At 38.8% G+C, this 13,070-nt stretch overlaps 2 protein-coding genes and 1 long non-coding RNA gene across 10 annotated transcripts; 1 reads left to right on the forward strand and 2 right to left on the reverse strand.

Annotated features, from left to right (window-relative positions):
- Window positions 1–325: 325 nt before the first annotated feature.
- Window positions 326–3,305, reverse strand: LOC125500197. 5 transcript variants are annotated; one of them, XR_007277431.1, is made up of 7 exons: window positions 3,085–3,305; window positions 1,998–2,726; window positions 1,800–1,928; window positions 1,248–1,372; window positions 988–1,049; window positions 779–912; window positions 326–614 (listed from the first exon to the last, which is right to left on the reverse strand). It is a non-coding gene; the product is annotated as an uncharacterized LOC125500197 (long non-coding RNA). The 5 variants fall into 5 exon arrangements; XR_007277432.1 differs by having other exon boundaries at window positions 326–912; window positions 1,998–2,214; window positions 2,413–2,726; window positions 3,085–3,304; XR_007277433.1 differs by having other exon boundaries at window positions 326–912; window positions 1,998–2,214; window positions 2,681–2,726; window positions 3,085–3,250.
- Window positions 3,306–3,339: 34 nt separating this feature from the next.
- On the forward strand, window positions 3,340–5,764 carry LOC105686605 (EKC/KEOPS complex subunit Tprkb-like). The gene is made up of 2 exons (XM_012401579.3): window positions 3,340–3,987; window positions 5,588–5,764. The coding sequence occupies exon 1, from the start codon at window positions 3,340–3,342 to the stop codon at window positions 3,982–3,984; it is 645 nt and encodes a 214-aa protein (XP_012257002.2). The 3' UTR covers window positions 3,985–3,987; window positions 5,588–5,764.
- On the reverse strand, window positions 4,201–13,054 carry LOC105686603 (regulatory-associated protein of mTOR). 4 transcript variants are annotated; one of them, XM_012401575.3, is made up of 23 exons: window positions 12,531–13,054; window positions 12,320–12,422; window positions 11,812–12,053; window positions 11,546–11,692; window positions 11,300–11,484; window positions 11,154–11,213; window positions 10,915–11,015; window positions 10,701–10,834; window positions 10,186–10,569; window positions 10,026–10,100; window positions 9,691–9,948; window positions 9,464–9,607; window positions 9,123–9,375; window positions 8,985–9,026; window positions 8,631–8,776; window positions 8,453–8,550; window positions 8,272–8,371; window positions 8,042–8,205; window positions 7,778–7,948; window positions 7,460–7,701; window positions 7,078–7,236; window positions 6,719–7,001; window positions 4,201–6,585 (listed from the first exon to the last, which is right to left on the reverse strand). In XM_012401575.3, exons 1-23 carry the CDS (start codon window positions 12,696–12,698, stop codon window positions 6,390–6,392), a joined length of 3,855 nt encoding a protein of 1,284 aa, XP_012256998.1. In that variant the 5' UTR covers window positions 12,699–13,054; the 3' UTR covers window positions 4,201–6,389. The 4 variants fall into 4 exon arrangements, with proteins under 4 accessions (XP_012256998.1, XP_012256997.1, XP_012256996.1 ...); XM_012401574.3 differs by having other exon boundaries at window positions 7,078–7,242; window positions 12,531–13,053; XM_012401573.3 differs by having other exon boundaries at window positions 7,078–7,254; window positions 12,531–13,052.
- Window positions 13,055–13,070: the final 16 nt, after the last annotated feature.

The raw sequence follows: 13,070 nt of genomic DNA on the forward strand, positions 1-13,070 counted from the left end.
CCTCATTGCCTTTGATTCTCTCTCTTATTCAAAAACCCGGCATGGCATCGAGACGATGACGCGTCTCGTCTCCATAATCCTTTCAATGAGGAGAAAATATTAATATCCAGGTTTCAGTTTCTGGTTCAAAAATAAAATTCAATGTACCTGAATAAAGTAGAAAAATATCCCTCAGTTCCAACAACAATTAATGAATAAAGAAATTTCTCTAGAATGACATGATGTGAAAAAAAATTTCTCACCTCTCTGAACAAGTAGGTATAGACAATGAACATAATGGAAGGTACTTTACGGGTTACCGTTGCTTCGTAACAACCTGTAATAATGAAAATATAATGAGTTTAATCGTTGTAGTCTGGAGAATTACGTACAGCGTAAAATACAACATAGATATGGCTGTTTCCAATCACCGACACGTGCCATCGACCACGGGGGCATCGACTTCCGGTCTAATGGAGATTCAATCGGTCGCCTGGCCTCGTCCACTTTCGCACATTACCGCCCGAATCAAAGAAACTTAGTTTCTTCGGGAAAATGACCTCCAGTGACCTCGATTAGGCTTAACGCGGTCACGGTTTGGGTCAAGGTCGAGCATTCAATGCTCCCGCAGAGTGCTGAAAATTATATATTACGACTAGTAAAATTGTTTCCCGGATCGATATCTGGAATTTTTAACGATTTTTGGTGTAAAAAAACACCGGAATTTTGTAGCGTAATTCTGAAAGTATTTCATGAGGGGAAAATTCCGGGTTCTTAATCGTGAATTTTAATGCATGACCTGCAGCTACTTCAAGTACGTGTAGTTTCTGTTTCATTTATTTTTTCATCTCTTTCATGAGCATCTCTGCGTAGCGTCCGGAATTAAATTCGTGTGGTACATGAGGAATCGCGGCGTCATGTGTCATGCTATATCTGCAAGTGAAGAAAGTACGCAGGTTTTCTACACATCACGTTATACCTATACGCATGTATTTAGCATTCAAGTACCTTGTTCGGTCAGTAGCGTCAGTAACAAAGAAAGACCAGTCGCATTTGCACTTTCCATAGATCTGTAATAGTTGTAACGAAATATCTGTTATCGGACAAAGATCGAACCTTCGGTGTTGAATGAAAGTTTGAATCGGTCGAACTAATAGAATCGGAGGCGCGAAATGATCGGCATAACTTCAGAGTTTCGATTTAAGAACCTAATGATGTTTTGTTCAACGTAAAACTAGATATTGAAATATAGGTAAATTAACGAATACCGAATAAGCGACTCTGTATGGATTCTTCTTCTTCAGGAAGAGAAAGTACGCCGAATGGAACCAAGTTCTTTTGGGACTTTCAACCATCTGCTGCAGCATCTTTTGAATTTTTATTTCTCATGTACCTGCAATGCATGGTAAATAATATCGAATGTAAAAAATCACACCTCTTTAAAAACTATTATTATCACGCCCATTTGGTCGCCTCAAAAATCGTGAATAACGTCGGCGAACAAAGACTCTTCGTGAAATGTGCTATACATCCGAAAATGAAAATTCAAAGTTTTATATTCCGAGTTGGATCGGGAGGAATTCTCATCTCGGAATAATGAAACGTTGGAAATCATTGACGGAAAGGTAGTTAGAAAAGAACATTCAAAGCTGTTCCGTCTTGTGCAGGTTTCTGTTTGTCACGATATTTTGGCAATCAAAATCGCGAATGCAAGAAGAGACGGAAGCGCGGATAAAGTGTTAGGTATCAGGCTGAGTGACTCTCTATCGCCGGAATATGGAATTTGGTGTCATGGTGAGGCTATAAGAAGTGGTACGAACCGTCAGTCGTATTGGAATTAGTAATCAGGCTGTGCTTTCGTCCGCGGCGACGTTTTCGTACCCACACTCATGTCCGTAGCAAGCATTCCAGAGTCGTCTTCATTCATTATTCATCCAATACTCAGGAATCTATGATCAATATTGTCCCCAAATTCTATCTCTGATACAGATTAATATTTTAATATTCAAGATATTTACCTCACCGATCTAAAATAAGATCTGTCGATCCCATCCAGAAACTCGTAGAGATAAGCGTTGGAAAACCCGCCCTCGGTGCATTCATCCATCAGGTATTCCACGCTCGTTTCAATTCCCTGTCAACGTGTACGGAATCAGATCGGGTAATTTTACGTCCGATGAAATTCATCCAGGTATTAACTCTTGTAGATTTCATGGTGAGTTGAGAATGCGTAACCTTTTTCATGAATAGTAAATTTGATATTAGGCAAAAGCGGGTAATGCAGGTGATGCTGATTTCTTTTTTCGTTGAAATTAGGTGGCTCTTAAGAACCCCTGCGGCAGAAAAATGCGATCACCATGCTCTTAATTCAACACCGGACGACCATTGACTTTCGAAAGCTCTCCCGAACTAATTATCAAAAACGAAACATACCGCAATCAAATTGCGGTCTTCTAAATCTCCTTGCTTCGTCTGCAAAAAGTGGTGTCATATTATCTAGTCGTTACAGTTGAACAAATAGACGGGTAACTTATCTGTTCGCTTTCAAAAGTAAACGAGCGGATCACAGAGGATGAAAAGAAACTTGAGTGAGGGCATGAAGAGGCATTTTTAGATCCTCAAAAATAAGGCTCTGTGTCGGCTTTTGTAGGCACCGATCAGCATTTGAAGCGAGGATCGGAATATACCAGCGTTCGTATACCTTCGTTATTCTGGGTCAAACGGTTCGCCGATGTAGGTCGCATCAGCTGCCACATTACAGAAAAAGAATTGCCAAAGTCAAAATGAATAGTAACACTGTAAAGTCGCGTTGAGAAAACGTGGGACTTGCGAATTGATGTGCGAATACGAAATTTAATTAATTCATCGTGAACATTTCAGATGAAAATGGTCATATAGCGCAACATATCGAAGTCCCGTACACTTCTATCCGATAATTAATTTCATTTCAAATGGAATATCTTGGAGGATCGCCAAATGGCATTATGTATTTTCTTTTTGGATAAAACAATGTGCATGTTCTTTTTCCCATGTCTTTGAATCATAACGCATTTCAGAAGTCGTTTTTCGGGCGAAAATGTGGGATCAAAACTTTTCTCATCATACCTTGGATTCAACGCTCCAACAACAATTTGCAATAGTCGTTTCGTTCCATTATTGATTATGCAAAATTGCTTGATATCATCCTACAATCTTCACCACTGAAATATTAGAACTGAATTAAATATGATTGTGCGGAAATGAAGTTTCAACCACTTTCAACAGATTCGAAAAAAAAGAAACTACCCCTATGAATAATTGACAACTAATACCATCTACAGACGCGAAAACAAACTATGAGTTTCTTTAGCTCGCAAGGTAATGACATGTGGTACAGTGATCATAACCAATATAACGTGGGTAACATTGTACTGTTGTGCTATTCGAATTTGTGATAGATATAAATTAAATATTTTGAGCTGTATAATGGATACCGTCACAGTTCAATTAGACGTCGAGACAGAAAAATTTCTGACTTTATATTTGTTCACAAACGTTGAAAACACTAATGAAATAAGGCAACAAGTGATCGATGGGCAGCTGAAATGTTGTGTCTTAAAGGCCGGTCTGATTGTTGATCCCTTTCAAGTTATTGTTGCGGCTAATAAGGCAGTGGTCAATGAAAAGTTCGGAACATTGACAACCAGAACCATATTTTCAGAAATCTTATTCAATTTATCCTTATCAAAGAATATAACTCAATCCCTTACCAAATTTGGCATTGACGATAAGGAAAGGAATATCATCGTTGCAATTGTTCACGAAGCTGATAACTGCGAGGCTCTGGCAAAAAATCCATTAGCAGTGGTAAAAGGTGATAGAGTACCCATAACTAGACTCAAAGAAATATCAGACATCCCACTTATCAAGAAGACCTACAAAATTGATGAATCTGAACTAAAAGTATCAAGTATTGTGGACTGTGTTACAAGCAAAATGAACATCAAAGATTTTGCTTCTTACTAACAGGTAAAAATAATAAATGAGCAATTATTGAAATGTACATAACTATAATGATATAAACACCATTTTTATACATACTTGATTATAAGGAGCAGTCTCCACTTTTTCTAGTCTTATGTGTACATTATTGTTAACTATCTGGTTTTGAATCAGCTCAGAGGTATCTGTGATAAAGGAGAGAAATCTGAAAATTCCATTTTGTTAAATAGAAAAGAATTGTTCAATTGCAAATAGATCGTGAAACATGATCGTGTTTTATTTGGCAACTATTTACAAAGGCAATACAGTATTAGGTAGCCGACTGATGCTGCGATAGCTAATTTTGCTTGGACAGTTATCATTATTATTAATATTGTATGATATCCAATGAAGTTGGTGAATTTATTGCAAGTCGTAATGCTTTACATAATTACAAACGTTTCAAATAATTAATACCACATATCAGAGTGCGGGACTCTGTACGAGTAATAATTAGTTTAAGTACACCCGGTTCTTACTATCTGAAAATATATCCGCAACATATTACTCTTATTTACAAGCTGAAGCAGTGGTTGATTGGTGTTTTATTTAAATACCAACTTGATTGGATATTTAATTTGGAAAAGTTCACTCCCTGATGAATACAGCTATTAATAATATCAAAAAAGACAAGCTCTAAATTTGCATGGAAATGTTATACATATACCTCGATACGTGACGCGACAATTATGGAAAAATCCGCAAGTATTGCATTTCATGAAATAGTAACAATTACTTTGAATTTAATATTCCAGTTGTCGCCTTATCACGTACAATACTTTGGTGCAATAAATCGGTGCAGACACTATCCCACATACTTCAAATCTGCGGAATCTGATTAGAAAATTGATTAATTGTTCGAATACCAAAATTGTTGCACATACCAAAAAAGTTTCCAGGTTTCCTCGTCAAGGAAACTCTAACAAAAAAATATTCCATTATGATACAAACGTTTGCAGGGCATTGTGGCCAGCCCCACTGATTCAAAGGATTGAAACACCGATACACTATCTTTACAAATTGTGAATCACACTGGTATTAATGTATATGCTTTACATTTGCACTTCGGAGGCCTTTAAAGTTAATAATAAACCTTATATAATGACACTATCAAATTTAAGATCACTGCAAAAAGCCATTCATACATTTCACAGTTTTTATATCTTTCTGAGCTGCTGACTAATCGAAGCTATGGCATTATTTAATTACAACGTTATTTCTTAAGATTACGTGTGGTACCAGAATTCAATTGATGAACTTTTGTGGCCACTTTTTGTTATTTGTAGAATTTGTCAATGCCAATCACTATCCAAGTGATTGTTGTACGTTTATAGATAGGTATAGTAACGCGCTTGAAGATTATTACTAGTCCAAGCGTCAACTCTTCTAAACTCTTACTGCTATGACAATAAACTAAAGCTTTGATTTCAAATAACTTTGACCATATTGCAACTTTATAGGTAGCTCTGTTTCTCTAACAGATAATAAATCACGATAAAATATAAGCTCCACAGAGATACGATGTTCAATTAGTTGAACTAGTTTTTGAATTTTCACAATCTTGATTTGACTCCGTTCATTTTTACAGAAGTGAAGGTACGCAATTGGGGTGAGATGAAGACAAATGGTGAAAATATATTTTTAGCTACGAACCATTCTACTTGATGAAGAGTTTGGTATAGAAAAGCGTAATGATAAATACATCAAATCTCTTTTATGCTACACAAGACTTTTAGTTTAAAAAATTTAGAGCTGAATTTTAATGCAACACGTTGGATACCGTTTTCTCAATTATACGAGTACTCTAGGGTAGAAAACATATGTCAAGCTTTCATATTCCGGCAAATACGTATTACGAACTTAAAATTAAAAGAGTGCATTTGTTTAATGGCGAAATTCTACGGTGCCTCGTAATCACTATTATTACAAATTGAAAAAGAAAAAAATGAATCCAGCCTTGTGACTTCCAGAAGTCTACTTTACAAGTGAAAAATTCTATCACGCAGCCCTAATCAATTGTCAGCAGCAGCAAAACTGCTTTGTTACGTATCAAGTTGTGAAATGAGCATTCTCAACGATGGGAGAAAAATGAATGGGGGAAAATGACAGAAGAAAATTAATTCAGAAGCAAACGCTCGATGATACGATCTTAGCTATTGCCAACGTTTCCTTTGACACTATAAGTTGACCTCTGCCAGGTGCACATATAGAAGCAAACGATGAAGTAGATATATACAAATTTATAATCAGGAACCAGTTGCAAGTGCTTCAGAGATTTAATATATTTACACAAGGACACAGCCTCACTCAAATGTAAAGAGGGATGGGGTATGATGAAGTATTTCTACGGCCTGCTGGATATATCCCTATACCAGCTCCATCTCCGACAGTCATCTACGTGGCTCTGAAGAATAAACTGATATAGAACTATCAACGCACCCTGCGGCCAACACTACTTTGTGGGGGTGAAAGCGTAGACAGCTAACTGGACCGATACGCGTACCCATAAAACCCTCATGGAATTTTATAGCATTCAAATTCTGACCAGACATATTGTAGACGCTAATGCACTGATTCATGGACCCGCTGTAAATAATAAAAAGAATATTTCCATCGAACTCACGTGACCTGTTTTCCTAAATATCGTAACTTGACTCAGTAAATGAGGGAAACAAAAAAAATTAACACAGGTTATTAATAATCGTGGAGTATAGCTTACCATGTGAAAATGTCGGCAACGCTGTGAACAGCCATAGCTGTAATTCCTTGGGCAGTTTGGACCATGTTTACAGACGAATTCTTTCGCAAGTCAAAGAATCGAATATCTCCAGATAGTGAACCAGTAATAAGACGAGGAGCGTTTCCAGTTCCATTTCTAAAATAAGCGCCAAGGACCCAAGCTGTATGTTCTCTCCATGTCATTATCCTAGCCTCATGAGGTGGGAGACGACGGTCAAAAAGTCGTACTGATCCATCGCCGCATCCCAAAGCCATCAACACACCTTTTGTATAATTTAGAAAATTATCAGAAACTATCGGATAGTGGTTGTAAATTTGACTATAAGTTTGATAACTCACCAGAATCGTCAGTATCTAAACAAGTAGCACAGCAGTCCGCACCCGTAGGTATGTCTTGTTTTTTCAGTTCAGTTTCAGCATCCCAAAGTCTTACGATTCTAACGTCTCCAGTAACAGCTAGCGTAAGCGATCGTTGTTCCCAGCTGGTGACTAGTCCGGCTGTAGCTGGAATGTGTACTGCTCAACGAGAGCAACCATCTACTTAAAATACTATGAAGAGAAACTCAATTTCCATCTCACACCTAAGTGAAATCCACCTTCCAAAAGGATTTGAATGTTCTATTACTACAAACGGTTTTTTTTTTTTTTAAAGTAGCTAGTCAGAAATATTGAAAATGATTGGTGTCTGAAATGATATTTCGCGTCAAAAAATTTTTCTCACCATTTGGACTTTTTGAAGCTGGTTGTACATCGGCCAATGCTTGCCAGGCAGTCAGAAGCGTAGGATCACGACCCAACATATTGCAGTAGTTTTTCCATATTCTTACCGAACCGTCATCCGAGCCTGTCATGAGCAATGCAACGTCATGGGAATTGATGAATTCCAATGCCGAGACCCGAGACAATTTGCTGCCACGACTGGCGCAGTAAGTGAGCCTTGTACCGGTGTGCCAATCCCATATTCTGGAGAAGTCAACACAGCAGTGAGATGATATTGTCAAGCAACGTCTGCCGCCAGCAAAGATCGAAAGTGACATACCCAAAGCAGTCTCGTGCAGCAACAGCCAAATGCGTGTCGAATGGATGAAAAGCAAGGACATCGGGAGGCTGCGGACTCCGCGTATGAAAGATCTGGGTTTCTAATCTTCCACGTGTAATCCTCATCTGCTCCTCTCTTGCGTCTCTTCTCTGCTTTTTGTTTCGTATATATCTGTCAAAGAGAACCTCGTGTGAATTCCAATGGAAAACAATAATTAATAATTGAATCTGAAAACGCATACTACAGCAGAGAATCATCGATTACCTCCATTCTCGTTCGTGATGAGCTCTGCTTTCAACGTCATTCGTTGACTCTGTTTCATTCTCTAGACTGACTGGTTGCGCAAACTGAGCGCAACTCCACTCGACAAATAAGGATGTTGTCAGTGGATTTTTAACGGTCAGCACTTCGTCTGGCTCTTCTGTGATCTAAGAGCATGCAACTTACACTTAGTTGGACACGAGGAACATTTAATATCCCGATTAACCACTCACCGTATTAGGGATGGTTTTTCTTGGCCGATTCACGTGCGGCAACATACGCGAAGGCCGCAGATCTGAAGTAGAATTCACGGTTGGGAGCGACTCTCCCTTACTGTCGTGGAGAAAATCATTCTCATTTGAAACAGGTATCGCCTCTCAGATATATTGGCGATGTTTAATCATATTTACTGACCTCAAGTAACTGGTACGGCCAGATGGAGATGGTGGAAGAGATGTGGAAGACTGTATCTTTGTCTCTGTTACTTCTTTTGGGGTTGAAGACTCTTTGACCTGAAGATATCGACAATTCACAAAGTCGGACACTGCCTCATGACAGATATTATGAGCAAAATAAAGACACCATTAATTACCTGATTACGAATGTGGTTTGTAACTTTTTGAGACATCGAAGCTACCGACGGATGAGGATCGCTATCAAGACTGCAGAGACCGTGCCACAGCTTCATGTATACACTTCCATAGGATAAGCTCGGGAGATTTCCAAGAGAGGTGTGACCTGCATATAATTGGTCCATGAACATGGTGCCTTTAATGTATCAGCAGAGGAGTAAGAGGGTGTGAAAATGGGTGAATACGAAGTAGGCTATTTGAAATGAGGAAGAGGAAAATTGCGCTGGTAAAGTAGCAGTGCATTCATCAAATATAAGCTGCGTGCAAGGAATAGGAAAGTGCTAGTTATGATAACCGTTTGATTGAAGTATTACCAATGGATTCGCATGGTTTTCTTACAAATTCCCAGTTGTTTCCTGGTGTGCCCAAAATTTAAAAACAGTAAATTTTAGAAGACCGTTATGAGCATGAATGAAAATACAAGCGATTGATTTGTAAATTATGTACTTTACCCAGACTACTAATGGAAGAGGAAGATGATACTCTCTTCATCCGATCTTGGCTGAAGTCTGTAGTGTCTGTTCCATAAGTATTATTTGGTGAAAGCACCTTTAATCTATCCTTGGAACCAATGCGACGCATACCTGTGAAAGGTGACAGCGTTTCGACCATAGGATCTCGCCTACTATTCTCTTCAGCCACGGCCAGAGTCACAAATGAATTTTCAAAATGTAGCACCATCCATTGTAGAGCAACGACTAATTCCTGAAAAAGTATTTTAATTCGATGTAGATATCACATGATCACAAATGTGAGTTCAAGTCGAATCTCAATTGAATTTCCTGTGATATACCTTTCTAACAAGAGGACTCATGTCGTGGCTAACGGTGTTAATGAGTGTCATGGCGATGATTTGATCGATATTATTTGCGTGCTCGCTTCGTTTGGTCACGCTGTTTATAAATGTACCCAAGGCATAGACAGCAGCTGCTCTGACCTGTGGAATATTCACATGAATTATTATATGTCAAAAACGAATACAATCGCGAGATAACCATAAGTTTGAAAGGAATGATGTACTTCAGGGACTGGATCTTGTAACAACGTATAGAGCTTTTCATGTGCTATGTCCCTGACACCGCACCACCTTGCTTTATCATAATTATGCCATAATCTGGCCAGGCATAGGCACAGCCATTGCCGTAGTAGTGGATTCGAATCACCCAGTTGTTCAAGACAGATTGAAACAAGACTTCCTTTGAGCGCAGCTTCCTGTCCGGCAGGGTAGTTATTCACAATACTAGCCAAAACGAATGCTGCTAATGTTCGATGTTCACTCTAAAGAGAATGCAAGAAAGAATCATTTATCATCTTGCAAGTGGTAATTAACAGTTTCAGATTATTTAACCAATTACCGGTATAGAAAGATCTTGGAGCACGGAGAGAAAATATTTATGCCCATGATCTCGGACTAGGTCTGTTTGACATGTCTGTAATAATAATAATGTACGTTGATATCGGATAACCCATAGTAACTGTACTTTGGTAATATCGTTAAAGTGGCTATAGACTCACACTGTCGACGGCAAGAATTTTTGCCCATATAAAAACTAGTAGAGGTCGTAGTTCCCTTGCATTGCTCTGCAAGAGTTTTAAAACATAAGGAAAAATTCCAACACTCAGGGCCAGGTTAACGGCCCATGGTCCGAGATCGAGGAATCTTCCCAGCAATTCCAAAGCTCTGAGTCTATGAACTTGGCTTAGCAATACTTGTAGGACGATTGGCAGTTGTTCAGGGGGATTGCGGGATTTTGAACCGAGCGTTAGCCACACTTGGAAAGCAGTTAGTTGCTCCTCGAAAAATGGTGAATGGACAAAAAGACTCTCGGATTCCAAGACTGCTGGTAGCTGAGCCAAACAGAGATCGAGGGCCAAATCCCAAGCCTGCCACATCGGATGCTATGCGAAGAAAAAACTCATCTGTACCACTTCAGTTGAATTATAGATAGTTAGAGTAAAACTTATTAACACGAATGTAAAGAGAAAAGTGGATTATGTTACAAGAAATGAGTTCAATGAAGAATGCTCACCTGATAGGTGGGTGGCAGTTTGGGGTACGAAACAGGTGTGCAATCGTAGGACCGAAGGATTCTTTCTGCTAGTAAAAAGTTCCTAAATAAACTAGCTACTAGTAAGTCTTGCCTAAATAATCTTTGGAATAGATCTGGAAATAGAGAAAAATATCTCAAGAAAACCATCGCGGAGACAAAGTAAAGTAATAGGCGTAACAAAACTAATATTAACCTCTGGGCAACGTATTCCAAGCTATAGTATCTGTTATGGCCGTAAAGATCCAGTTTAGTTCACCTAGCATCGTCCTGCGATCTGTTAGCTGCCCTGGTATTCTGTGCAGTAACATGAAGAAAGGCAAATAATGGAACGAACAAACTTGAAAATTCGTACTCTCATTGAAATCGTGAACAAGTAAACCGTCGAATTAATTCACAAGATTAAATTTCACTTAAGTGTTACTGTGGACTTACTTGTCAATCAAGTCTAAGGACACCTTAGGCACTAATTTCGAAGTATTTTGCATTACGAACCTGTGAACAAGTTAATTCTCTATATTACAGATGAACGAACTCATCTTGTGCTCCAAAAATGGAGCTGAATAATTAGTTTGTCTCACCAGCGTAGTGCAGTTGGGATGGGAGTTGTGAGACAAGACGTAAATATATCTGCAGGTAGGTCAGGATTCATGGGAAGTATTTGCGTAGCAGCACAAGCTGCCAACTGTATACAATTCTTATATGAAGGGGCAGACACACTTGACACACCCGCCGTTCTGTTTTGCTGAACAGCCTTGTTTTCGTGCTATGGAAGAAGTCGACATTGTTACAAACGATTGCATTGATATAGCAAGGAAAAATTTCACCTCATATTCTCGCTCATGCTGATCAGCAAACTGTTGAAAGGATTCTACGATAATTCCAGCATTTGAACAGTCATATACATAAATAGAAGGAGCTCCCATCCATGTTTGCAAATCATACACAGACAAAGGAATGTACTGCGTATATGTCTGCAAAGATTAATGATTGCATGTTAATAATAAGGTAGAAATTATAGACTATGATTATGGATTGCTAGATATAATTCGTCTCAACTTTCGGTTACAAGATACTCGAGTAAGATACTGACCCTATTAAATACCCATATTTCGCCATTGATTGTGGGCTTTGGTACCCCATGACCATTATAATGAAAAAGGACTCTTTCTTCCTTTGCATTGCGGCGCAAAGATGTGCACAACTTCTTGACTTCTTCAACTGTTGGGTCAAGGCTTTGTTTATATCTCGCACGGGGCTGCCAGCGCTCATATTGCTGTTGAAGATTTTTCCCTATCATTTCGAGAGCCTTCTGTGGGCTCATCGACAGTGGATCTGATAAAATATAAATACCATCAAGACAGTGGATATCATAGTGATCGATTGTGAAATATTCACAAGAATTAGAATGCAACTATTTCCACAAATGTTGAAATGTAAATTGTGAAAAACTGCATTATCAACAGAGTAGTTGGCGTTTGGGGGTGAGAGGTATCGTTAGACGAGAGGAAACACATAACCTACAGGCGAGTCTGTGGGTGTTACATAATTGATGCGACAAAGAATGCGATGTAAATAAATAAAGGAAAGTTTTGAAATACCAATCCAACATTCGAGGCGAGCGCAGGGTTGAGTTTTGACGATGTCTGGTGGGTCGACGCCGACATTGAGACACAAAACGAGCGCGACGCTCACAGTTTTCATCTGAAATTGACATGATGCCCGTGACAAGATCACATGGTCGGAAAATATCGATTGCAATTTTCGTCCGTAAGACTTCAACGAAGCATTGAATACTTTTAAAACACGTACCCGTTCTTTCATTCGCCATGTCTGTGTTATACAATTTACACCTTCTATAGTTGCGGTGTGTCTAGGTTTGTTGAAAGCTATCGGTAATTTCCAGTCAAAGTCTTCTTGCTGTCTCTGCTGCTGCTGACCATGTTCTTCGCCGTTTCGTTTATCTGCGCTCTCAGACATTGTTTGTAGTTGAATAATCACCAATAACAAAATATTGATGATCACTATGTTTAAAGATTATGAACAAGCATTTCACAAATTTTTAAACTAACTCAAATTGCGTTTACGATATTACGCCTTCGCAATTCTATTTTATGAGCCACCATGTTAATTCCGCCCGTGTTACACGCTACTGTTTTCGTTCTATGCCATTCCTCACTACCCCTTACTGACATTGAATCTTTATCTTTGATTTCTACGCTACCCCTCATCACTCAGTTATCACCAAATCACGCATCGGAACTCGGTTTAATTAACCTACCAATTGAATACTTTTCAAACGAAAGTTGTCTAGACAATTCTGTGATTTGCGAAGGCGCAAGGTCCACCATG

Source organism: Athalia rosae, chromosome 3 (genome assembly GCF_917208135.1).
Source record: "Athalia rosae chromosome 3, iyAthRosa1.1, whole genome shotgun sequence".
In the NCBI taxonomy this organism is placed as follows: domain Eukaryota; kingdom Metazoa; phylum Arthropoda; class Insecta; order Hymenoptera; family Athaliidae; genus Athalia; species Athalia rosae.

Coding starts and splice junctions, on each gene's coding strand:
- LOC105686605 (XM_012401579.3), top strand. CDS start 3,340: ATGACATGTGGTACAGTGATCATAACCAATATAACGTGGGTAACATTG.
- LOC105686603 (XM_012401573.3), bottom strand. CDS start 12,698: ATGTCTGAGAGCGCAGATAAACGAAACGGCGAAGAACATGGTCAGCAG. Junction 12,423..12,530: donor CATGGCGAATGAAAGAACGG/GTACGTGTTTTA, acceptor TGTCAATTTCAG/ATGAAAACTGTGAGCGTCGC. Junction 8,372..8,452: donor GGCCGTACCAGTTACTTGAG/GTCAGTAAATAT, acceptor TCTCCACGACAG/TAAGGGAGAGTCGCTCCCAA.